At 49.6% G+C, this 26,983-nt stretch overlaps 1 protein-coding gene across 2 annotated transcripts in view; it reads left to right on the top strand.

Moving 5' to 3' along the window:
* The window catches only part of Retreg1 (reticulophagy regulator 1), a 106,119-nt gene that overhangs the window by 55,941 nt on the left and 23,195 nt on the right, over positions 1 to 26,983 (top strand). Inside the window, exon 1 of one of the 2 annotated variants that reach the window (XM_048368045.1) lies at positions 16,901 to 17,783. The exons of the other annotated variant lie outside the window; for it this stretch is intronic. Within the exon in view, the coding sequence (XP_048224002.1) occupies positions 17,749 to 17,783 (35 nt within the window). The 5' untranslated portion in view covers positions 16,901 to 17,748. Of the gene's footprint in view, positions 1 to 16,900; positions 17,784 to 26,983 lie in introns of those variants that run through there. 2 annotated transcript variants of the gene reach the window in all.

Below are 26,983 nucleotides of genomic sequence, written 5' to 3'. Positions count from 1 at the left end.
CTTAGTAGGGAGGTTCTTGATTACCTCCTGTATCTCACCGTAAGTTATTGGTTTATTTAGCTGATTTATTTCTTCTTGGTTCAGTTTGGGCAGTTTGTACTTCTCTAAGAATTGATCCATTTCTGTAGAATTATTGTTTTTTGCTGAGTAGAGGTTTTGGAAATAGCTCCTTATGATTGTTTGAATATCGTGTGTACTTGTTGTAATTTTTCCTGTGGAGTCCCTGATTTTACGTCAAGACCTCATTTTCAAAAGTCTTTAGTATACAGGAAGTGGAGTTTACCTCAGGAGGTCATGGTAAGGATTAAAGCCCGCAGAGACTGACAACGCCCTTGTCTTGGTGCTAGCCCTCGGTGTGGGCTCCATGAGCAGAGTAGCTCCTTGATTTGTGCAGGGCAGGACAGGAAGCAGATCGTTTGGAATAATATGGACATTGGGCTGGTGGAAAGAAGACTGGGGACGGAAGTGGGGTTTACAATGGACCTTTCGCCTGACCCCTGCAGCGGCAGCTGCGATGGTCTGAATGTGCTCTCCAAGTTTACTGGCTGCAAATTTAAACTCCAAATTCATATGTTCATGATATTTAGACACGGGGCTTTGAGAAGATAATTAAAATTAGATGTGATCAGGACTGTGGGGTCTTCGTGGTAGCCTTGTGTGTCTTTATAAGAAGAGACCCTTGTAGGGTACCGGTGGCTCACGCCTGTAATCCTAGCTACTCAGGAAGCTGAGATCTGAGGATCATGCTTCAATGCCAGCCAGGGCAGGAAGGTCGCTGAGACTCTTAAGGAGCTAATTAACTACTGGGAAACCAGAATTGGCACTGTAGCTCAAGTGGTAGAGTGCTAGCCTTGAGCAAAAGAGCTCGGGGACAGCACCCAGGCCCTGAGTTCAAGCCCCATGACCAACCAAAAAAGACAAAAATTTAAAAAAAAAGACCAAGAGAGATCCAAGCTAGCCATTGCTCTGTTTTACCATAGAAAGATGTTGCCCTGCTCTTAGACTTCCAGTGGGCCAGACAGACTTATTCTTATCTCAGGCATTCTCGTTATAGCAGCAGAACATGGCTAAAGAGTGGCTCTTGCTATCTAGGACTAAGGTCGTATGAGGCCCAAGGCGAACCCATCCTCGCCCTCAAGAACCCCTTTCCCTACTCAGAGAGTTCATCACCGACTGCCTACAAGCAAATCTTTGTTGGAAAATCATTATTTCAGCTTTCCAGGATGTTCCACACATCAGCAGTGTGAGATGAACGTTCGGTGCATCTGTTTATGAAACCTTCCTGCTCTCATTTGGTCTCGGGCGTCCGTTGGCTTGGCTGGCACCCATACCTTGCACTGGTTTACAGTCTTTTTTTTTCCACAGCCATGCCACCCTTCCAGAACTCAGGATTTCCCATCTGATGCAATCTGTGGTCTCTGGAGTTAGAATTTACTGTTGGCAGCGTGTTGAGAAAATGAAACTGGAGTTAAAGTGTGTTCTGCATCTCTGTGTCTCAGGAGAGAGGGTAGACTGCGCTGGAGCATGTGTGCACATCTGGTCTGGGCTCGGGGGGTGACGCAGGCTCGTCATTCATGGTTCCCGACTCGGTTCCTGGTGGTCATCGTGAGGATCGCATTCTTCATGGTTAGGTTTGGGGGTCCGGATCCCCGCTGTCCAGCTTCAGAGCGTAGTTGAGAACTCTCGGGGAATGAATCGGGGGCCTCACTGGTTTCCAGGCCAGCTCTGGGTGGAGGCAGGTTTCGGCCCCCGGGGTAAGCTGGCTGGAAAATTCCCACCAGGCCTGCGGCCCTGAATGATCCATTCCCTGCTAGACGGGTGAAATGGGCAGCCCACCGCCACCTTGGTGAGGCAGGCTGGAAAGGAGAGGAAAGCGGGGAATTCTCGTCAGAATCTTGCTTCCCGGGGCCCCGTGTGGCATTCGATTCACATTTGATCGGCCTGTTAGGTCTGCGCCTGTGGCAGATGGCTCTCGTCAGCCCAAGGCGATCTGCACCCAGCGGCCGCTGTCCCTGCTCTTGAAGGATGAGGTCAAGCAGAGCATTCTGATCTTACAGGACTCGCCCAGCTGACCGAGGATATGGGTGCGTGCGTGTGAAATACAGTGAAGAACGTGTTCATATTCATGTGAGACACACACACGATTCTGTTTTTTTTTTTTTTTCACGTAACCACTGGCCTGTGTCTGTCCTGGGAGCTGTGTGAGGCAGGAAGCTGTCTGTCTTAACAATCCCTGACTCTCAAGGGCCTGCTATAGCCAGTGATAGTCTTGCCACTTGATTCACACCCAGTAAAAAGGAATAATGATTGGGTGATCTGGTTTCTCACACCTGAAATCCTAGTTACTGAATTGTATGCAGCCTGGAAGATTGTGGCTTGAGACCAGCCCGAGTAGAAAAGTCTGTAAAACTCCATCTCCAATGCACAGCAAAATTCAGGACTGGAGGCATGGCCCAGGCGGTAGAGTGCCAACTGAGAGCAAGCAAATCAAGTGAGTGTCCCAGGCCCTGAGTTCAAGCCCTAGTGTACACATACACACACGCACGCACACACACACACACTTAAACCATGGGCGCAGAGGGCACTTTGGTCTGGGGTTTGGCAGGAGTGTGTTACCCACGCCGCCCTCTGCGGTACGCTGTAGTTTGGAGGGGATTTCTTTCTACTTTTGGCACGCATTCAAGTAGCTTTGCTGTGACGGCTGGAGCGGAAGGTGGCAGCTGGCTGGAGGTGACTGTGAATGTTGATATGGAGACAGAAACACCCGAGCTTCCCCTTCTGGTCGACTCACCCATATCGCACGGTGGCCTTGGCCTTGAGAAGCTTGGCTGGAGTCGGTGTGTGAGCTCTCCACCGCTCTGTATGTCTCCATTCTGCAGTTAGGCTGGACCCGTGGGAAGCCCTCTGCGCGGATGACCTCGGGGAGCCCCACTGGGGCCTCCTCAACCCTCACACGTCGGCAGTCACTTCTGTCTGGATTCCTGGAGGGCGTGCGGACAGCTGGGTCCTGGCACATCCTAGTAACGTGTGTCCTAGCTGCTCGGCGGCTCCGTCGGCAGGGTGCTGGTCCTGAGTGGGTGGGAGTCGTTCCTCTTGGCTGCGTTTGAGGGACTTTGCAATGCAGGGGAATTGTCTGTCTCTCGGTCCATGACTTTTCAAAAGTGAGGCTGCATCCGCCACATGCACCTGGGCAGACGTGGGAGGAGCCATACAGGAAGCCATGCTGATGAGGGAGGAGATGACTGGTCATTGCCCAAGTGCTGGGTTGCCTGGTGCCATCTCCACAGGCCGAGGGTGATTCTGTCGGGGCCCCCTGTTCTGACTTGGGTAGCACTCGGGGCCTGCATCTCCGACCTTCTAGATATGCTCGGGGATCCTTTAGTGACTTCCTTTGTGCTTACAACAACCAGAGTCTTAGTCTTACTTACCGTCAGGACTGTGGGCTGCTACTGAAGGCCTTTCAAGCTCTAGAGCCCACAGCAGTGTGGATTATCATACCTCCGGCTCTGCTTACCATAGAGCTTGTTCCGGGGCCAGCCTGGTGTGATGGCATGTGTGTCCAGCAAGCATGAGGCCTGTGTTCAACCCCTGGTCCTAGGGCGGGAGGAGGAGGGAGAGGAGCCTGAGATAGGGGCGTTCATCTTCTCAGTGGTGAAAGTATCTGTGTCTGTCTTTTGCAGATTCCCTCTTCCAGTGAAGCCTAGACTCCAGGATGTGATTTTCTCTAAAATAGTTTCTTTGGGTCTTTACAGCATGTCCCAAGCAATGAATGAAGATGAGCATATTGTATAAATTCGCCTCCGCCTCCGTGCTAGGTTTTCGGTTCGTGGGGTGGAATAATCGTGGTCGTCTGGGCTCCTGGTCTCGGTGCGCGCTGCCATTGAGAGGTCGGCTTGTAACGCAGCGTCACTATGGAGGGGGCGGGGCTGTTGCGTCCGTTTGGGGCGCGTGGACTGCCACGTGCCGCGGAGCGTCCACACCTCTCCCTCGGAGGCGGGCAGTGTGGCAGGTCGCTTCCCAGAGCAGCCACTAGTAAGGCTAACTTTGCAAAAAACATTGAAGGACTAGCACCCGGGACATTCCCTCCGTCTCTCCTCGCATCGTCTGCGTGCAGGCCTGAGTTAACAAGACAGAAGGGAGAACAAGGGACATCAAGCACAAGAGAGAACTATTTGAGCTCTACAAGAACATTAAGATGAAATGTTTGGTGTTCCAGAAAACTGTGCATCACACACAGCCCCCCCATCCCACCCCCGAGCTCGAGTGACAGCTCCTCGGCTCGAGTCAGGTCCAGCCGCCTCCTTGCGTGTCGTCGGTTAGATTGGCAAACACTGTCTCATCTCGATGGGCATCTTCCTGTGCCCACGGTGGAAGGAGGGTTTCCCCGAGCTCAGAGATCCGGGGTTCGTTCCTCCCCTGTCCCCACCCAGCCGCCCACCCCGGAGCCTGACTCGGGGCTTGGTGAGTAGAACCTTCCCTGCCTGCGTCAGGGCGGTGCCCCCCCCCCCCCGCCACCTCCACCGCGTGCCGCGTGGCTGGCAAATCCCCGCCACTTCTCCACGGCTTCACAGTTGCCCGGACATGGCGGAGACCGTGTCTCATCTCTGCCCTTCTAATGTCCCCTCCGCAACGGCTGGATGAGTCATTCAAGCAGGCGGGGGCGCCCGTAAGCCTCGCGGCCAGGGCGGAGCCGCGCACGGGCACGGGGCGAGTGGAGAGAGGAAAGCACTGAGCCCCGCTCGGCTCCGGCCACGCCCCTGGCCGCCATCGGCCTCGGTCTTCAGGCCTGGGAAATGGGTAAGGACGCCTGGCTCGTGACATTGCAAGGATCCCATTCAACAACTGACAGAGCTTAGTACTTAGAACAACATCGCTGCCGTTACTACTATTATTATTGTTGTTGTTATTATTGCGTGTCATGGGGTCAATTCATCAGTGGTAGTGAGTGACTAAAAATAAAAGGAATTTGGGGAAAATCTTCCTTTCATTCTATCTCTCTCTTTCTTTTATTCTTCTCTCCTTCTTTCTTTCCTCTGATTAAAATAAAAGGGAGGAGATGCCAACAAAGAACATCTCACATTAATTCAGGTGAGGTGGCACACGCCTGTAGTTCCAGCTACTTGGGAGGCAGAGGAAGGAGGCTCTCCAGTTTAAGGCCAGCTTGGGCAGTATTAGCAAGACCCTGTCTCAGGAACAAAATAAAAAATAAATAAAAAGCTGAGGCACAGTCCAAGGAACAGAGTGATTAAGAGTTCCCGGGTTCCACCAGGTACTGCAAAACAAAACAAAGATCAACAACGACAATTCGTTTTTATGTTTGGAAGCACACACATGCACAGGAAAACCAGTAATGCCAGTCAGGGCTCACAGCTCTTTGCCTGGGATTCCATCCTCGCCCAGGCCTGTGTAAGCCAAGCAATGTCTTCATCCACACAGATTTGCATGTGCCTTCAGTCTTCACCTCCGCTGTCAAAAGTGCTGCTGTTGTTACTGGTTTACTGGTGAAGAAACGGACACAGAGAGGGTGCTTAACTCGCCTCAGGTCACACAGCCTGTAAGGGACGGAGCCAGCCCTGGCTCCTAGGCAGGTTAGCTCCAGGGCTCGTTTGGCAGGAGGCTTCTGGGAGCACATGCAGTGCGTCCAGGGCAGCGAGGAGACTGGACAGCAGCGACACTGCCCGTTCACGGGGGACCCAGCGGGGGGGCGGGGGCGGTGCACTCGGGGCTCGTGGAGGAATCACTGAGGTGTGGAAGCCCAGCAGTGCAGCGGCAGGGGGTTCCCAGCAGGCGGGCCTGAGGGTCCAGCCCTGGGAAGTGGACGGGGGGGGGGGGGGGGGGAACCTGCCTGACCTCCTGGGCAGGGAGAGGGTGCGGAGAGCAAAGGGCACAGGCTGGAGATTCAGGTCAAGCTGTGTCAGGCTTTATTTAGACGTGACTGGGTCTCGAGACAGGCTGAGAAGTCACCCAATGGCCCTTCGGATGGACCAGGCTGGGCGGCGCCTGGGCCCAGGAAGGAATTAAGTATCTAGACCTCTGTTGGGGAAGGTCTAGAACCCCTGCTGAAGGGGCTGATGGAACCAGCCGAGCTGAGAACGCCACCTCCACCTGTCAGGTCTGCTCCCAGCTTCAGCTTGCCTTCGCTGATCGGGACTGGCAATCTCCATCTGAGACTCCACCTGCTGATCTCTGCAAACAGTGCCTCTGATTTGTTCAATTACCACCTTACCAGCAAGGGCTGTTAGCTTGATCTTCACCCGATACGATAAGAAGCTAATTATATGACAGGGTGACCCACGTGGCGAGCCCCTGTCAGTCATAGCAACACAATATTTATCTGGACAGCAGAGTGGAGCTGCTAATTCAATGCAATCTTTTCCAGAGACTGGGCCAATGCAGTAAAAACACCCCCCCCCCCCCCCGCCCAGACACCCCTCCAGGTCCTGGAGACAACTCTAAGGCATTCTCCCAGCTACTGACTTGGAACTGGCTTGCTGATGGCCTTTGTGTCTCCTATTAGTCTCGGTAAAAAGGGCCGAAGATGACAGGACATCAGAGTTTTCGTCTGTGTTGTTTTTTTTCCGTTAGTTGATAGTTTGAATCACAAGCTTTATGTTTCACGTGTAGATTTGACCATATAGGAAAAGAAGACACAGCTGGAGAAAGTTTTTGAAGATGTTTGAAGCACACATAAGAATCCCGATTATGTCTAGAGCCGGTTATGGTGGTGTATGCCTGTAGCCCCGAGCGTGGAATGCACAGGAAGGATAGGGAAGACCACCCGGCTACAAAGTGAGACCCTAGCTCCGAGACGATCCTCACTGGAACTAAGGAGAGGATGATCGAATTCACATCCGGACAGGGCCAGTGACGTGAACATATTAGTGTAAACCAGTTAATACAGTTAGGAATCAAAAAAGGCTTGACTTTTTACAAAATAAGTGTGTGTGTGTGTGTGTGTGTGTGTGTGTGCGTGTGTGTGAGATGGTTCTAGCATTAAAGCAGTATTGCTGCATGAGGGCAGCGTGGAAGTATATAGTGCCTTCCCGAGGTTATCTTTACACATGTTCTGTGATAAGTGTGTGTTGGGGGTACAAGCGCTCCCCCCCCTCCCCGGTTCCATGTTGTCCGCAGCTGCTCCTGAGCCGAGTAGTTGTGACAGAGACCGACTGGCTCACACAGGGGAAGTATTTGCTGTGTGACCTTGCCCGGAAAACTTTGCAGTTTCTGTGAAATACGTCAAGTAGCGCAGGCCTTCAGACTCACTTCAGAAAAGTGCTTTGCAGAGCTGCATTATATTCAGATGATGGACATCGCCTTCACACACGTCCCGCCCTCCTCGTGGCCTCTGGTCCTCTTCACCCTCAAAGGCTGCTCCCCACAGAACCACAGGAATCTGATGTAATACAGGAACGCTCTACTGAGTCCAGCCAACACCTGCAGGAAGTACTGTTTTCATTTCCACATCTTATTTTCTGTTGGTCATAGGATTTGAACTCAGGGTCTGGGCACTGTCCCTGGACTTTACTGCTCAAGGCTAGAGTTCTATTACAGTGCCATTTCTGGGTTTCTGGAGATAAGAGTCTCATAGACTTTCCTGCCTGGGCTGGCTTTGAACTGTGATTCTCAGATCTCAGCTTCCTGAGTAGCTAGGGTTACTGGCATGAGCCACCAGTGCTTGGCTCATCTCCATTTTAATGGTCAAAAAAAAGGCATGGGGAGGGGAAGGGAGACAGACCAGTAAGGCAACTTCTATGCCCCTCTATCCAAGGTGACCTTGAACAGAGCTGCCCCTTTTCCACTGCCAAGATCCAGGAGAACTCTGCCCCCCTGGAGTATGTCAGCTGTACGTCATACTCATGTGAATTTTAATCTCTTTCAAACATCTTCCTTACATCATATATTAGTTTGTTTTTTCTATTTATGTGGTACTGAGGAATTGAACCCAGGGCTTCATGCACGCTAGGCAAGCCCTCTACCACTAAGCCACATTCCCAGCCCCAAGGCTTGCACTCTTGCTTGGCTTTTTTTTGCTTAAGTCTGGTGACCATTGTTAAGCTGTGGTAGAGCACTTTAAAAAATTAGTCATTGTAAAACATGTTGATTCAGTCTTCATCACGTAACCCCTTTTTGAAGAAAAAATATGAAGAGCTTATTTACCTTGACTCTTAGCCTTTAATTACGAAGGCCCATTTCCCCCAATAATTATTAAACCTGTAGTAGATGTTCCCCTCAAGCCATTGTCAGTTCACTCAGGTGGTTGCTATGGCATCAAAGTGCTCCCAGATTCACATTGATTCATGGCCTGTCTGACTTCCTCCTCCGCCAGGACAGTTGAATCATGACTGACTTTGCAAGATCACAAGCCTACAGCCATATCCTCAGAGCACAGGTGCACAGGTGAAATCTGAAGCTGCACAGCCGCTGACCCTTGCTCCCATGCCCTTCTACTGGAGGAGCAGTGTGAAGCTCTGCCCCAGAGACAGCTGGCCTGGGTTCCAGTCCTGGCTCTCTGCTTACCAGGTCTTTGGCTTTGAGCACTGGGCAGTGAGCTCCATGCCTTGCCCCTATCTCTAAGGTCTCCCACAAGAACCCTCTTGAGTTGGGTGGGGGTGGAGGGTGGGGGGCAGAGCACGATTGTCTAGCAGGAGAAACTGAGTTGTGCTTCCGTCTCTCTGGAGTTTCCAGCCCTGAAGACTCCCAAGCTAGGACAGGGAAACACTTCCCACAGTCGGCGCTAATCGGTCCCTGGCTGATGGGACTTCGCGGGAGGCAGAGCAGATGGTACCCAAAGAGGAATGGCAGGTGCAAGGCTCCCCCCCCCCACCTCCTCGTGGAGGAGAAAGTCCTTACTGCAGGTCACAGTCTCTCCGGGGGGGGGGGGGGTCCCTTCCCACAGAGTGATAATGGTGGCTCCCAGATCCAGCATCAGAACAGGCCTGACGCGGTAACTGATGTGCGCTTGCTGAGTGAGTTAAACTTAAGACCTCAAGGGCTGCTGCCTTGCTGGATTCTGGACCCTGTATTTGGAACGTGTCAGTTCCACTCCTAACTTGGCGTTTATACTGATTTGGGGGACATTTCTTCTGGTGTTTGTTTTCCCCTGGGTAATAGCTAGTCTCCTTTGGCGTGGGGCCTGGGAGACTCCTTCCTCCCAGGGAGTCCCAGACACGCCCGGAGTGGTCTCATGACATCCCATGGAATAGGCATTGAATACCCTCTCAGTAAACACGGGGGTGCGGATAAGAGGCGGAGGATTTTCCCGTCTGCCCCACAGCACGCCTGTAGGTCGAGATTCTTTGATTTTTATTGGAAAGAGAACACGTGTTTCTATAGACATTATTCCACTCACTCGACGGGGATCTCCCCGTGGTGATGCTCGAGTTTCTGTGCCACTTCAGCTCGCCTGCGCTGTCCAGTCATTAGCTCCAGCACCCGTCAAGATGCTGCTGAGAAGGTAGTTTTTGGGCTGTGCTTTACGTAGCAGCAGACTCAGAGTAAGGCGAATGGATGACCCTCTGTCATGTGGGTGGACTTTGCCCAGTCAATTGGAGGCAAAGAGCAAAGGTGGAGGGCCCTCGAAGAAGGAATTCGGCCTCTCGACTCAGAACTGCCGTGGGGCGGGACCTCCCACCAGCGAGCCTGTCTAAAGAACAAGTCCGTCTGTCCTCTCTCTCCAGTGTTGGCTCCATTTCCATCCCCAGTGGTTTCCCAGTTGCTGCCATGCCCACCTGTTTGAGACGGTTCCTCAGCTGCCTGCTCCCAAAGCAGAGAGCTCCGCCTTCACCCGTGGGGCTGGTAGTGCCGTGTCGTCGTGAAGAGCCTAGGACAGCTGCTTCTCCCTGTGGACCAGGACTCCTTGTCTGTCTCCGCACATGGAGCCGGATGCCTCCTCACGGAGGGAGAGGGGCACGGGTCATCCTGGAAGACACGTGTGAACACTGTGCTCCCTTGCACACTCGTCGCGGACGGCGTGGCCATGCCCGTTGTGTAGGCGCCACTCTTAAAGTTTCTGACACGTCCTGTTCCTTCCCCTTCACTTCTATTTAGGACTGAGGTGATGTTTACATTTTGGCTACTGGCGATGGGCACGCGAGCTTGGGGAGGAGGACTCTTCCACGGGCCGCTGCCCTCTGCCATGTCACAGGACAGCTTGTGACGGGATTGTCTCGTTAAAAATAGTAGAAAGTAGACTGGAGCAAGGAAATTCACACGGACTATAAACAAGCAGCAGGTGGGAAGCCACGCGTGGTGGTGTGAGCCCACGAGAACTCCGAGGAGCCGTGTGTATGGGGTTGCCATGGTTGGGTGCTAAAAGTAGGTACACGTGAAGAAGCCAAGTTTTGTTCTATTTTTGAAGCATGGGCTTCCTCTAATAGTCAAGGCAGAGAAGAAACATGAAAGGTGAGGAGCATGCGAAGGGACTCCACGGGAAGACGATGTGGTTTGGAGAGTCTGTCAGAGCGTCCACCCAGGTTTATCCACTGGCAGCTTGTTGTTCATGGCTTTCCTAAGAGCGTGCTGGCAGGAGGTCACCCCGCTCTGTGGACGCTGCCCCCCGCGTTGAGAGCGGATCGGATCCACGTGGCTCTGTGTTGACACTGTTGAGGGAGACGGCTGTGGCCGTGGGGAGCAGCCATTTGTGGGGCCTCGTGGTGTCAGCTCATGTGGGCGGCTGGCTCTTCGGTGTTGGTTCCTCCTGGCGGCGCTTCGTGGCTCGCGCTGATGCTGGCAGGGAGGGGAGGGGGACCTCAGAAGGGACTGGGTGCTTTGTGCTTAGCCAGCTCAGTGGGAGAGGACCGGCCGAGGGAGGACAAGTCTACGAGACCCGTGCTACGCGCGCGCACTGTGAAGTGGAGGTGGCCCCTCCAGCCCACGGAAGTGGAATTGTCAGGGAAAGGAGGAAAAAGCAGATGTGTGGCCGGAATAGTTGGCGCTTAATCCAGAGTGTAAAATGAATGAGTCCTTCCGAATGTCAATTACTGAAGAAATGGAGGAGTCAATCTTCCACGTAGAAGATTCCCAAATACCTCATGTCAGTGCTCCCTTGGTTAGGACTTAAGAGTTGGTCTCTTTTACTAACATCTTTCCCTCTTTCAGCATGGATTGAACTTTAGTGACTTGTTTTCAAGGAATAGGGTATGAGAAAGAACACAAACAGCAAGTTTATAGTCGGTAAACCTGAGCTCACTGTAGCCAAGTGAGCCTGTATTAGCTTTAGTAGCTGCTGGGCAGGGAGGCACAGACGTGTAATCCCAGATATTTGGGAAGCGTAGGTAAGAGGATCACAGTCCAAGTCTAACGTGGACAAAATGCATCAGATGCTATTGAAAAAAATAACCAAAGTGCCAGGCACTGGTGGCTCACACTTACAATCCTAGCTACTCAGGAGGCTGAGATCTGAGGATAGTGGTTCAGAGCCAGTCCAGGCAGGAAAATCTGTCAGACTTTGATCTCCCATCAACCACCAGAAAACCAGAAGTGGTGCTGTGGTTCAAGTGGTAGAGTGCTAGCCTTGAACTGAAGAGCTCAGGGACAGCGCCCAAGCCCAGAGTTCAAGCCCCATGCCCGACCAAAACAAAAACAAAACAAAACTAAAGCAAAAATGTTTGGGCATATGGCTTAAGTTGTTGCCTAGGTACCAAGTGTAAGACCAAACTTCAAACTTAAAAAACCATTAGCCTCGTGTTATTATCCCTGACCTTCATTATACTCCCGAGGAAAACTCCGCACAAGTACAAGCTGAAAGGTGTCTGTAGAATGCTCATCCTAGCAGTGAAGGGCATGAAAACCAAGAGAAGACCCAGCAACCCTCAGAGACCACAGGACACTACATATGAGATAGTGCCATGTCTTGAGTAGGATCCTGGAAGGGAAAAAAATGTTAGTGGAAAAATGTCATGAAATCTGACGTTTAGCTCAGAGCAGTGCACCAGTGTTGTTTTTCAGTCTTGACATAAGTACCTTGGGAATGTAAGGTGGGAACAGGCGGAGGAGGGATAGGAGAGGGGCAGGTGACAGCTCTCTGGATGCTCTTCTGTACATCGGGAGTTACTCCAGAAGAAAGGGTTTATTACAATACAGCAAACGTGTGTGCTCCCAGGAGAGGAGGAGTAGATGCTGGAGAAACATGGACAGGCGCTGGCTATTGTGCAGGTAGAAGCCGGAGATGACCACACATCCGCTTTCTCTTCTGAGAGACTCTTTGAGTTATGGATTCCTTTCACTCCGATTTTAAGCCTCACTACTTTATTTTTAATTGTTATTGTAAAAGTAATATACAGAGGGATTACAGTTACAAAAGTCAGGCAATGAGTACATTTCTTTTTGAACAGTGTCACCCTTCCCTCATTTTCTCCCAGTTTTTTCCTTCTTGACCCCCTCCCCCACAAGTTGCATAGTTCATTTCCAATACAGTGTCTGGTTGAGTGTCACTACTGAATTTGTTTACCCCCTGACCTCCTGGCCATACCACCCTGGACGTGCCCGATCTCGTCTCATTACTTCATAGTCATTGAAGGTGATTTGATTTGAATGTATCCCCAAAGCTCATGTGCTGTAAACTTATTCCCCAAAGTAACTATAAGGCGAGGCAGGACTCCAAGACTCCACCCTCCTGAGTGGATTAATGCTGGTCCAGTGGTAGGGGGTTCTTTACTGTGAGAATGGGCTTCTGATTAGTGAGGTGGATTCCTTTGCTCATTTCTTGAGCATGCTCCCCTCCCCCCCCACCCCGTTCCCATCCTCGGAATAAGAAGGCCTTGTCAGATGTGGGTCCCTTGACCTTGGGCTTCCCAGCCCCCACAAGGGTAAGAAATACGTGCTTGTTGGTTATAAATTACCCTGCTTTGGATATTCTATTTTCACGACCCCAAATGGACTAAGACAAAAGGGTTCTGATCATAACCTGATGGGAATGAATTTATTTGTGGGACCTTTTCAGGTTACTGTGTTGTTTGGAGCCCTGGAGTAGCCTCAGGTGATAGGCCACGTTTCCCAGGGGCAAGGTTTATCACCACGCAGCAATGGAGGCAGTAAGGAGCCAAGAGCCTGTCTGGTGACTAGGGGACTCGGACCATCACAAGGAGCAATTCTGTGGACTGTTGAGGTTCAAAAGACCTTGCTGGGCACTGGTGGCTCGTGCCTGGAATCCAAGCTACTCTATAGGCTGATGCCTCAGGATCCAGGTTCAAAGCCAGCTGGGAAAGGAAAGTTTGTGACTCTTATTTCCAACTAACCACCCAAAAGCCAGAAGTGGAAAAATGTGGCTCAAGGGATAGAGTGATAGCTAAGAGGCAGCACCCAGTTCCTGAGTTCAAGCTCCATTACCAGCTTCTGCACGCGTGCATGCACGCGTGTGCACACCTGCATGGACACGCGCACATCTTCTTTTCCCCACTTGCCTGGGTCAGCTGGCACCCACACACACGCCTGGCTTCTTCCTGTCTGAACCTGCCTAGACTGGAGGACACTGGCCAGGAGCAAGGTGAACCCCAGGGCCTGGAAGAGAAGCTTTTTCAGGGTCTGAGGCCATCTCTCATCCTTCGCCAAGGCTGGGTCAGCACGTGGCACTCACCCAGCCCAGGCCGCCATGTTTCCACGTAGCCTGTGACGCAAGGGGGACTGGGCAGCTGAGGCCTTCTGTCAAAGCGTTCAGAAGCAGCAGTGAACTGTGTGAGCTGTGGAGCTCCAGGGCCTCCGTTTCAGCCGGGCTTTGCCCCACAGCACAGGGCAAGGGTGTAGACAGGAAGCCTCTCCTCCATCGTCCAATCGCCCGTCATTCAAGGATGAAAGCATCTTAGCACTAATAGAAGCAAAAGGCAATAAGGAAGATCAGCAAGCAAGCCAAATGACACAGCCCGTCGTTCAGCAGCGGTTCTATGTAATTGCTCCTGCGTTACATTATGTTTTCAAACTCAGGAGATAAGGCTTGTTTGTACCAAGCTTGACTCACTCCTGTCTTCACAGTCCACAAAGACCTCTGTCTCCACCACTCGCAGGCTTGGAACCTTTCCATTTCCTTGTGCTTGCTAAGACACTGAGACTTGCCCACGTCCCTTTCATCGCTCTAGCTGTTTGTTCTAAGGTTCTTGGAACCAGAAATTCTCCGTGAAGGAACTGCACCCCTCATGGTGCACGTAGTCTTAGAGAAGAGCTTTCAGGAAGCAAGCAGGCTGGGGCGGTTTTCAGGAACAAGTGGCTCAGGGTGGGTAGCCTGGCCCCGGCGGGTTATATTGGGCACCTTAGGAAGCAGACCCTGCCGAGGCCTAGGTGTGTAGACTTCGGTGTGGGCAGTGCTACGGGGTCGGCTGGCTTGTTTTGGAGGGAGGATGAAGATGTTAAAGACGGAAGGAACATGAATAGAGTAGAAGGAAAATGAGTCTCAGGGCCCCAGCAGTCTCTCTGAGAGGAATGTCAGCCGCGTTTCTAGAGCTAGCTCGGTCCCATGAAATGGGTCTGCTCTGGCAGCTAGCAGGTCGGTCTGTGTCTCAGGGTGCTGAGCCTCTCCAGCCCGGGGCCCCTGCACCATCGCCGCCTCCTCCCTGAGCTGTTACCAGGCTGCTTCCTCTTCCTCGCCCCGTTGCCTGAGGCTCCTCCTGTCCTCGCACTTTCTGACCGCTTCCTGCCCTTCTTGTCTGCCACCCTTCCTGGAACAGAGCCACCGCCCCCGTGGCGAATGGTGGAGGGCAGTCTCGGCTTCACCTGTTCGTTCACCTGGTCCTTGATGCCTAAATAATATACCACAACGCAAAATTTAGTAAGTGTCAGGGGCCGTTTTTGAGAACCACATTTGATCAGGAAGTCCGGCCATTGGCATGGAGGTGGAGATGAGCCTGGCAAACTGGATGGGATGTCATCTTCCCAGGCCGTGAGGCCCCTTGCGGCTCCTGTCAGCCCCTTGCCATCCTCCCTCCCCACCCTTTCCTTCCTGCCCTTCCTCGCACCCTCCTCCCTCCTCCTCTTCCTCCACCATGGCCTTTGCTTCCCCTCCAGCCGGCTCCTCCAGTGTCCCGCGGGTGCCTGCTCTAGTCCGTCTAGAACATGGCCTCCACCTCGCTCTGCTTCACCCGACCTTTGGGATGACGGGGAGATGCGGGTGTGGCTGGAACTGGACAGAAAAGGAACGAGAGCCACTCGCTGTTCACCCAGAGCGGGCTTGTAGCAAATGGGGCTCCACGGTTGTTCCCAGCAGGGCTGGGTAACTTAGCGAGGAAAGAAGTGAAGTAGAGGCTGGGAGAGGCAGGGGGGGCAAAAGAGAAGGCGGGGGGCGGGGGGTCAACTCTCATTCCCTAACCCGTCCCCCCAGGTCAGTAGTGCTCTGGGTGTGAGAGATGAATCCGTTTACGAGGGCTCCGTCCTCATGAGCCAGTCGCCCACCAGAAGGACCTGCTCTCACCGTGCCCAGCATTCTAAGATTCTAACACGCGCACGTGCGAGACCCATCCAAACCATAGCAGAGATATTTCTAGAAAAAAAACGTGGAGAAGGTTAGCAGAGCTCAGAGGACAGGAAGCCTGAGAAGCTGGGTGTGCTGCTTTTAGGGTTGTAGCTATTTGAAGATGAGAAGAACTTCGCAGAAAAACACCCCATGTGCTACGCTTTACCCCCGCCCCTCACAAAAAAGGACAAAGATCCAGCGTGTAACTGGGTCAATCTAACTGTTAGGAGAAGAGAGGGAGGAAAAGCTTTCCTGCTTGTTCCTTTTGCCTGGCTGTGCAGGGGACCGATCCTCTGCTGGCCACCTCTCTTGTTGTACGTGGTTTTCTGGGGTCCCATGTCACTTAGGCCTTGGGGACTGAGACAAGTTTCAGCTCCCCACCCCTGTCCAAGAACAGTGAGCTCCTCTTGGAGTGATGTTTGGCTGTTGTTTTATCTTCTGTATATTAAGGTTTGGTCTTACAGCTTGCATTGAGAATGGGGAAAAGCGTCTATATTGCTTTAAAGAGCCACAATCTCGGGCTTGTCTCAATTTGATTCCAACCTTAAAGCAAGCCAGAGGAACCATCATCCCTCAGCCTCCTGAAGCAGCACGACTTACAAAGTCATTACTTGTTAGATCAGCAGTCTTGAATAATATATATAGACATATATATGCAAATTTGAGTATGCAGAAATCTGCACACCTTTGCATTCTTTGATTTGGGGCTTGCCGCTAGCACTGTACCCTCATCCCATGGTTGTGAAGAACATAACACGGACTCTGAACTGCCCTGGGACACAGCTTCTGTGTCAGCAATATCCAAAGGCTTGGGTGAGACACGGGCAGGCAGGGAAGAGGGATTCATGTACACGTGAGTTAGATTTTGAGGCAGTAACTGTCGCAAGGACTATTTCTCTATCCCATCCTGCTGGTGCCTTTTGCAATCTTTCCCTGTGCTTTATGCTTCAAAGAAGTTCTGGAAATGTTCTAAAACAATTAAGATTGGATATACCAGTTAGCACTCACTGAATTTTCTGTCTTAGGTCTAATTCAGACAGTTTGGGCAGAGAAAGCTCCTGAGCTGAGCTGTCTGACAGAAATTCATAATGTAATACATGTATATATACACACAAAAATGTGTGTGTGTGTGTGTGTGTGTGTGTGTGTGTGTACTTAAACATTGCTGGTGATCATGTTATAGAAAGAAATAGCCAGGTACCACTGGCCTGTAAACCTGGGTTTTCAGGAGACTGAGGTCTGAGGACTGGGGTTTGAAGCCAGCCCAGCAGGAAAGTTTGTGTCTCTTATCTCCAAATAACCAGCAAAAAGGTGGAAGTAGAACTGTGGCTCAAGTGGTTAGAATGATAGCCTTGAGCACAGGCCTTAAGTTCAAGCCCCAGAACTGACACAAAACAAAATAAAGAGTGTCATGCCCTGAGTTCAAGACTCAACACCCAGTACACAGTACACAGTACACATACACATACACACACACACACACATACACACACACACGTCAGAGCAAGAGAGAATCAGCTATGGAAAACTATACAGCAAAGAGCAAAGTGTAAAAACAGCAGCCCTAGAGCCCAGCCATGTGCCAGTGAACTGCCTACAGAGGACACTCGGGGGGAAAGCCCTTTGCCCACAAGGGCACCCGCTCAAATCCATGAGCACCTGTGCACGCGTCCTCTGAGTTGAGAAATCTAGATGACTCAGAGGCAGCTTTTCTTACAGAGATCTCCCAAAACCTGATTGCTCCACAGGCCATTGTGTTTTTCCTCTCTGAGTGAGGGATCTTTTAGCGGAATGGCCAGGCCTTCTGCAAACAAGCCTCCCAGCCCTCGAAGGGACAGTCTGTCTTGCTCTCCGCTCTCCAACTCTGCCTCCTGCGACTGGAGATCTGATAGCCCGGGGTGAAGTTTCAACCAGCTCGCAGTCACTCCACCTTTCGGTGGGTGCCCGATCATGCCAGGAAAGAGAAGGCAGGCCTGCCCCGTGAAGTCATTCCACGAGGGTGGTGACACGGCTCACACGACTGCGGGAAAACACTGGCTCCCAGCTGCTGTCACGGCGCTGGGAGTAAGAGGTGACCTCTTTATTTTTAGAAGGGGGCTGTCATAATAACCCAGCCCTTCGCTTCATTCAAGGCAGGTGGCAGGCACTTTGGAAGTTTGTAAACACCGACTTTCTGAGGGAGGGAGGAGCACCTTTCTCCCCAAAGGACAGAGCTTCACTCCTGGGGTTTTTCCTCATACTATTCTGTGTGGCTGTGGAAAAGGACACTGTTGTTTGGCCTTAGCGGTGTGGCCAGATTTGTAAAGGCAGAAATGCCCGAAGGGGAGAACTTCGGACCAGGCAGAAGGTAATTATGATCCATATGATGAGATATACTTTCGTTTGGAGTCGGTTTTACTTAATAATTGTCTTCTTAAAAATATGATGATTAATTTGAAGCATAGGCTGCGTGAAAAGTTTTTTTTTAAGAAGAGGAATGCCATTCCTTAATTCCAGAATTTATTGAATTTATTTTTGACACAAACTAACCAGAGAGGCAAAAGTAACTGAAAAAATCTCAGAAACATATGCAAGCAACTGTTTTGTTTTTTTTTCTTGGATAAGGAAATGATGCCCTAGAGTTTTGTGTCAAGTTATTTTCTATACAGAATGTATACTTGAATTTTTTATGTTTTTCTTTTAACTTGAGATGATTAAATCTTGTTGAAATCTAAACTGATGAACTTCTGTAACTATTTGCATTTTAAAGACTTGCTAAGCAAGCAGTTCCACATTGTAAACATTGGGCCAACATACCAATTTTGATGTTCTAAAATTCATTTTTTAAACTATGGTTTTTGTCTTTGAAAATGTGATCAGTTTCCCCCTTTTCCCCCCTTTCTGTAGCTTAGTTGTCTCCGTGTTTTTATTTTTATCTAATTCTAAGAAGGGGAGAGGAGTTACAAAGAGACCAGGCACAGGCAATTAATTCTTGCTAATCTGAGCACAAGTGTATCCATATTGAAAGTCCCTGCCCTGGCTCCTTCACTGTGAAGACTTGTACTGAATCACTAGAATTTGGGGTCACTGAAATTTGGATATGAAAATGCATAACAAAAACTAAAGAAACACAGACACTGACAATTTCATTACCAAAGGAAAATGTAACTGTAATGTTTTGGAACAAGATCTCCAAAAATGTATTTACCAAATCTGTGGTTGTATGAGGTAACCCCTGGGCGGTGATTATAATTATTAGTAACCGTGTCCTCAAAGGCTGCCTTTCTCTGCATTGTTCTGAAGAGACTTAATGTTGACATTTAACTGAACAAGGAAACAACTTTATGTATAAAATAAGACATTAAACCAGGTGCTTGAAGATGACCTTCATAGAAGTGCCTGGTGAAGTATAAGGAGTAATGGAGTAGAGAAGAAAACATTTGCAGAGAAATTTAAATGTTAGCTGTGGTTTTGAGAAGACGGGTTGATACATGGGTCTTGTGTGAATTTTGTGAATATCTGATGTCCCTTTCCTAAAAGCAAGACTTTCATGACCAGGGGCCTGATCGCCGTAGATAGGAGGCCAGGTTGGCAGAAAAGTAATAAAGGTTGCTTTCATAAAATGCAGCGCCAAAATCAAATAGGAATGGGTGTTGATAACAAATTTTTTTTTTTTTGGCCAGTCCTAGGCCGTGAACTCAGGGCCTGAGCACTGTCCCTGGCTTCTTTTTGCTCAAGGCTAGCACTCTGCCACTTGAGCCACAGCGCCACTTCTGGCCATTTTCTGTATATGTGGTGCTGAGGAATCGAACCCAGGGCCTCATGTATACGAGGCAAGCACTCTTGCCACTAGGCCATATTCCCAGCCCCGTTAACAAATGTTTTGAACTAACAGTCTATGATGCAAACTAACCCGGCATAATTTGTTTATTTTTGTTAAGGATATTTTTACTCATTAAAAAGGATAGCCAAGTAAAATGGAGAATGGATGGGAATATGTGTGTGTGTGTATGTATATATATATATATACATATGAACATAAGTGTATATTCTGCACACAGTAATAATAATAACCAAGGACTGTAATGTGCTTAGTGGAAGGTGAGAAATCCTCACTTTTTTGAGGTAACATCCTCCTGCCTTCTGTATTATCTTGTTTGTATGTTTATCTATTTATTACTAGTTTGTGTATTTAGCAGTCTTTCAGCTAATAACTAGGGTTTTATACTTTGCCTCCTGTATTTTTTTCTCTTATCTGTGGAGAAAAAAAAGGGCATGTTAGACCATGTCGGGGAGTGGGGGAGGGAAGGCAGTTCAGAGCTAGACTAGAAATAAAATATTTACAATGGAGAGAGAAGCTTGCTCTTGCTAAGTTGGAGACGAAATGCCTTTGAACAAGTCCTCTGGTGCCATGTCTGAGAGAGCAGTCACTATAATAAGTCCTGAATCTGCTGACAAACCGTGTTCTGAACGCCGGGTGGCAGCAGGTCCTGACTGAATCCCACACCAAGGCTTCTTAGGTTACGTGGGTTCCTGCTTGGAATTTGGCATCCTGGATTGCTCGGTAATTTCTGGACAGCTAAATCTGAGTTGGTCTTAAAAAAAAAAAAAATCAGTGGACCTGGCAGGACAGGGGTCTGCATCCCATCCGGGACTGTGTGCCCGGGCACCATTACCCCTTGGTGCTGCTCACTCTGGGCCAGTGGCTCCAAAGCTCTGTTTTATAATTCACCAAGGGAGGGGGAGAGAGACCCGCCCCACTGATGGCGGCCTTTGCCCAGTCATGGACCCGCTTATTAGGAAGGACCGCCGAAGACTCCATGCCATTTCCAAGGTCAAGATTTGGGAGGAGAGGGCAAGGAAGCCATTCTGAAACAGGCTCAGGACAGCAGAGACCCAAGCAGGAAGCAGTGGGTGCCAAGGTAGGGCTGGGGTGGTTAACCTCACCCCAGCTAGGAGCCAGAGAAGATCAGGCACATTGGGAGGTTAGACCCCATCCAGTGGCTGGCCCTGACTCCTTTTCCCACCACATCTTGGATTCCATCTTGGAGCATCAGCCCTGCCAGCCTTCTGATGAGCTCTGGTAGCCACATGGAGGGCTGGGTGGGTGGGACGTGACCTATGTAACGGTCCCAAAGAGAGACCGACCCTGAGCACTGGGAGCAGCTGGTGTATACTGGCTCTGGAAGCACTTGGACATTGGGTAATTACTTTCACATAGCCATCAGGTGTGCTCGGTCCGTTGCTGTGATAGGCTGGTGGATTAGGCCCCTGCGGTCAAGGGGGTATATCCTGCATGGGGAGAGAGACTATAGGGAAAAGCAATAAGCCAATAAGACTAGGCTGATCATCTAGGCAACACTTTAAAATGATAATGTGGGAGACTTCCTGTCTGGGGTGGCTGCCAGGCGTGAGCTTTGTGATCCATTGATAGGCTACTTGTCAGGAAGTCATGACTTAGAAATCTGTTAGAAAAGGCCGCTGAGCCTCTAAACTCAGAGCTTTGTGACACTAGTGCCTGCTGCTCTCAGACCTTCCCGTTCTTGCTCTGCTCAGGAGAGGCAAGCTGCTCATCAACAGTTCACAACCTCTTGTCCAAGTGCTCGCGCCCAGTTCCTCTTCCTCACCCAGAAGAGGCTTTGGCATTTCAGGTTTCTTTTGAGGTTTTTGCCTTGTCTGCACACATAGAATGATAGATCTTGGGGCTGGACTCCACGTCCAAACGTGAAATTATGATGATGCTTGGTTTCTGCCGTAGCCACGTACCCTGCAGTCAGTGTCACAGAAGCTTTCTGCATGTGCATTTTGACTGTGACTCTCCACGTGTCACATCAGCTTGTCACTTGGAACACTTTCAGATTTGGAACGTTCTAGATATTAAATTTTCAGACTGAAGTCTGCGGCTTGTATTTGTTTCTGGCTATATGAAAAGAAATATTTAAAAAAAAATACAAAACCAAAGCTCTTACAGTGAAAGGGACTGTTTAGCATTTGGAAATGTCCTTATCAAATGCATTGAATTTGCTTAGAAGGCTTGGAAGAAATCAATTTAAGCCTAGTCTTTAATCCAGATGTTTAAATCATACAGATTGGCTGGATTTTAGGTATAGTTCTACAGTGTTGCTGTTCATTAATAATACCACTGCTTTAAAATCTAATAACGGAGAAGAAATGCCTCACACAGAAATCTAGTTTTGCGCATCTCTTCTTTCAGTATTTCAGCTTTTGGATGTTTCAAAAAGTTCTTTGTGCCACCTGTGTTTGCAAATAGCTACCGAGGGGTGAAGCAAGCCAAGTTCGCACAAGCCATTCAAGGAAAGACTGGTGATTTGGAGGGGGGGGGGTGTAGAAGTGGGGAGGGCGCTTCCCTCGTAGGGGCTTTGCAGGAGGGGTGTGCTTGCGGGTGTTTCACAAGCAGCGCCGAGAGGGCCGGAAGCCCACGCGCCCGGTGGGGTAAATCCCTGCCCTGAGTGGAAGCCACCCACAGGAAGTGGCTGCCGATGGTTCCGGAGGCTGGAGCGTGGAAGGCAGCCCGTGTGTGTGCGTGTGCGTGCGTGTGCGCGCGCAGGAGGGTGGAGGAGGTGAGAGGCAGCATTTCACTCACGTGCTGCATCTTCTCCACGGATCTATCCCGAAGCCATCGTGGATGCCCAGGAATGGTTTGTTGAAAGAACAAATGATTTATTTTCTTACCTCCTTCCCACGCAGTTATAGAACATGTCAAAAGGGCCTGGAAAAATGCTTATCACTTTTGAAACCCCACTTTGACGCAGCTGGGCTAATATTTGAACCTGATAAAGAACACATAGAACAATGTTATCTGTCCTTGTCACAGGGGAGTTTGTTTGGCAAGAGATACATCGCAATGGCCACTTAGCTCCCCGTGAACCCCCTCTAAACACCCCACTAAAAGTTTCCAATAAAGGATAGTGTACATACTCATTTGAGTAGATAAAAGCAGTATCAGTAAAAAAGAAATAAAACAAGAAGTAACTACAATCTTTTATTTCTGGTTCTAGGCTTTTGAACTCAGAGCTTCACATTTTCTGTTTTTTTATTTTCATAGGCAAAGGATTAAAAACAATTTTAATTATACCCATATGGTCACAATTTTGCCTTAAAAAGATTGTTGGGAAATGTACATAAGGCCGCTTGTAAATGTACGCCATGTTACTGTTATAACGTCTTATGTCCAGAGGAAAAAAAAGTTATCATACAGATTTGCTCTTACTTGGGTGTAGGCTATTCAGAAATACAGTACTCTTCTGTACAAAGAAAAGAAAGTCACATCACATTTGATAAGATGGAAAAAGCATTGGCCTCCATGGTTACCAAATATCTCAGTCCATTACATTTTATTATGCACAACACCCTGACTTCAATTGAAAGTGACCCAATCCTAGCACGTCCATTATTAAGATCCAGTGACTATGTTATAAAACAAAATGTTTCTCTCAATAATAAAAAGAAAGCTGGTCCTTACTTCTGAAACCATATAAAGATAATTTTTTTAAAAAATTCACTTTTGATTTGGAGAAATAAATTCACATTATACAACACTATATTGCCAGGTCCAAGAGGCCAGGGACATAAATGTACACTAACATGTAAATGTTTCCCAAAGAGATAAAACAAATTCCACTTACAGCATGGCTTACAAAATGTACACCTGTACAACCAAGGAACCAAGCCTCACTACTAAATTAGCAAGGCTTTTGTAATGAACATTGAAACAAGATTTGCTTCCACAGCGTAAACTTACATCTACTACTCCACACACGATGCATATATTTATCGGAAAGAGCTTCACATTTTCAAGGCAGGTGTTTTACCACTCGAGCCGCTCCTCCCGCCCTCATTGCTCTGGTTCCTTTTCAGATGCTGTCTCAATTTTCACTCTGCTCAGCTTCACTGTGAGCCTCATTCGTGCTTCATCTATCGATGGGATGACAGGTGGATACCACCGTGCCTAGCCTTCTCTATTTACATGGGGTCTTGAGATTTTTTTTGTTTTTTTGCCTAGGTTGTGGTGAGACCACAACACAATTCTTCTGACCTCAGCCTCCTTTAGTGGTTAGGACTACAGGTATGAGCCACCGTCGCCAGCTGCAGTCCTAATACCTAAAACAAAATCAAAATGCTCTTCTAGTTTCTTTTAGATCTAGTTTGTGTTGACAGGCGTATGGTATGTCTATAGGGGTGATGGAGTTCTCTCCTAAGCATTTCTCAGCGGCGTCTAAATGCCTGCCAAAGTACTCTTTCCTTGAGCTGTCCATTCCTTGTTGTAATGAAAATAATCATGCCATTTATACCTGAGATGGGGGGAGGTACAACACAGAAGTTTGTTTGTTTTTAATTAGAGGAAGGAAGGTTAAGGAGGGGAAGGATAGACTTCCAGTATTTGGGGCCTGGGCCCAGAGCCCCCCCAGTCCCCCTGCCCCCTCGAATCATGTCCTGTTGGTCAGGTGGAACCCAGCTTTCCCTGGGAAGATTGGGGGCTCTATGTGCGTGCTTGTAAACATCTGTCCGTGATCAGTGGAAAAGGTGTCTGTGGTGAAACTTACATCTGGCTTCCTCACCCGCCCTGTGAAGGGTTGCAGGCCACGGACGGGACGGCGGCTCTAACCCACTCGAGCTCCTGCCACGCAGTCACTTGATGAATAAGCTCATCCGCACGGCGGAGCTCTCTAGCTCCTTGACGCTCTCGCATTGAAATGGGGACCCTTAATAATTTGTTTTAGCATGTTCAGTTTTTTAAATGATCTTTTAATAGTGGTACAAAGGAGTTACCATTCAACCAGTTTGTGAATACAGTGTGTTAAGCATTTTAACCATCATTCTCCTCAGCGGCTTCGGGATAATACGAAGCTTGTCAGTGATCCTGGCTGTCAATCCCAGCCTCAGTGTGTGGACATGGTAGCTGGGTAGCCTTGGGCAAGGTACTTCTCTGCTTTCATTTTGTTATCAGTTAAAAAAAAAAAAAGGAGGCTAATAATACCTGTCTTACAGGTTTGTTTTATAGATTAAAAATGATACACTACACTAACTATTTCATGAATGGCTCATTGTTAATTTCTCAGAAGTAGAACGTAACATGTAAATGACATGTTTCCCAAGTGACTTGTGAGCGAAAACACCTCAGCTATGCCTGGTATAATTGGTGTGCATGTCTGGATTGTGGGAGTCCCTCTGCTCTAGAATGTGTTAGGGCTCAGAGGGGTGCATGTTTGGCCCACCTTGTTTTGACACTCCCAGGGATTGCTTCAAGCCATGTGTGCCTTGATGTTATGTCACAGACGGTGTTAGTGAAAGAACGCATAGCTGTCCTTTGGCTCGGGGCCCTTGCATACAATGGCAGAGGTGTTTGCGTAGAGCCAGTGCAGTCCCCTCTTCCTCTTTCAATCAGTCCTTCTGCACTGTGTAGGGAATAATGACAAGACAAGAAGTCTGTCATGTTCAGTCCAGGCCTCACTTCTTTTCCTCCACGTTGGTTGGATTGGTGGTGGTGGAACGGGGTGGGCAGGGAGATGAGGACTTTCAGGCTTCGACCACACCCAAGCCGCTTGCGTCATTGCTTTGGTGTTGTATTAGGGGCGTTTTGAATCTCCTCAATGGTGACACTTCTTTGTCTTATTAAGCCGTTCGGAAATCTGCCAGGCCTTGAGTGAATGAAGGCGTAATTATCCCTCTGTATCTACAGGAGCTTAATTCCAGGCAACACCTCTGAGGACCCTCAAGCAGAACTTCCGCTTCTCTCCAGCACGGGTGTAGCCCTGTCTGTAATGAGCGCTCTGCTTCTGCACAGCTGTGTTTCCTTTACCCATTCACCTATGGGACCAACCTCCTTCCATAGTTGATTCCTGCGTCCTGGGCGACCAGCTGAGTGGACAGCAGTCCAGGCCCTGGTTCTGGGTCTCATCCTGATGATGGAGCACACTTCCTATGTCACACACATTGGCTGGGTACAACAATTAATACATAACACACGTGTGTGCACACACACATGCACACACACACGCACGGACATAGGGAAAGTGAAGAGTCCCACTCACCTATGTTTTAGACTATGGGACCAAAAGGGACTCGGGTCTAGAAGTCAGGGAAGGGAGAGACGTTTGCAAAATAGGACGTAGCATGCAAGGCGTAGAGGCTGCTTTGAAAAATCCTTGTTTTCTCTGTCCATCACACTTTTCTTTCAGCTGAAATCTAGGGGTTTTAGTTTCGTTTCTGGCTCAGCTTTCTTTCTTAGTATATAACAAGAGCCAGACAGAATGCAGAGGAGGGACCTTTCGGGCAGAAGCAGTTATAAAATTCGACTTACATTTTCTCAGCTGTTCTTGTGAAACCTCCAGGAAGCCCTGAGTGGGAAAATGACAGCAACCCCAGGAAGGGCCTATTGGCTTCTGGCTCTTTAGCCTCATCCAGGGCCTTGTGCGCGGGAGATGAAATCAGGCAGGGAGCATCTGGTCCCCCAGGGCCCTCAGGTGCGTGGTTTCCTTCTCTTTCATCTTCGCCCTCACCCCGAGCGTCTGTGCCCACGCTCTTTGCTCTAAGCTGTCTCTTTGCCTCCCACCTGCCGTCTCTGAATTCCAGGTGGCAAAGGCAAAGGCCAACCCCGAATGTGGCAATGCCTTGTAAGACATCTAGGTCACATCGTGTCCTAATGGCCAAGTTGGGAAACCAGGGGGTAGGGGATGTCCCCGCTGCCCCTGGGGACACACAGAACCCGAGGGCGAAGAGGACAGGGGTGGTGTTGGCTCCTCATGAGCTGATTAGCCCTTTCCATAGAGAGACGGGTGAAAAGAAGCCCCGAAGGAGGCTTGGAGAGTCTCGCAAGCCCAGCCACCCCCCCTTCCCCCTTTAGCATCAGTTTTGACAAGTTGGCCTGCCCTGGTAATAATTGCCACAGAGTGGGGGAACAGCAGCCAGGGCTATTAAAGATCTGGCACGGTGGCCCTTCGTGATGTTTTGGTGGGGGTGGGGCATCACCGGGCTGCAGTCTTAGCCTTGGAAGGGAGGACCCCAGCGGCGGGTGCCCGATATAGAAACCATCCAAGCCCAGAATGTTCTCTCTGCCTGGCAACAGTGAGGTACAGAGAGTGGCTGCGTCCCTGTCCCCCACTTGCAAGTGCTGTGTGGGTGGAGACGCCCCTCCCAGAGGTGGCCCCCGCCCACCCCCAGCGGAGGTTAATGAATGTCACGCAGTAATTACAGAGGCCACGGGGCCTCCTTGTTCGGATGTTGACAGAGCCGGAGCAGCTGTGTGCAACTGTGAGCCCTAGGAGAGACGTTTCACGCCCGTGTTTCAGTTGAGCTTTGAAGCTTTATAAACAAGTGCTTTGTTTTGAAAAGACAACAAACCCACCAATCACTGGGACATCTTAGAATGGTACTTAGAAAAAGTACAAACTTCTCTCGTTCGGATGAGAGCGTTATAGGTGGATATCGGTTTCTTGGAAATGACTTGTCTCTGTTACTTGGATTATTCTGTGTAAAAATCAAACCTTAGCTAGGCACTGGTGGCTCCCACATACCCTAGTTACTCAGGAGACTAACATCTGGGGATTG

The sequence above is a fragment of the Perognathus longimembris genome, chromosome 19 (genome assembly GCF_023159225.1).
Source record: "Perognathus longimembris pacificus isolate PPM17 chromosome 19, ASM2315922v1, whole genome shotgun sequence".
NCBI lineage: Eukaryota > Metazoa > Chordata > Mammalia > Rodentia > Heteromyidae > Perognathus > Perognathus longimembris.
This window is presented reverse-complemented; position numbering and strand designations above follow the sequence as displayed.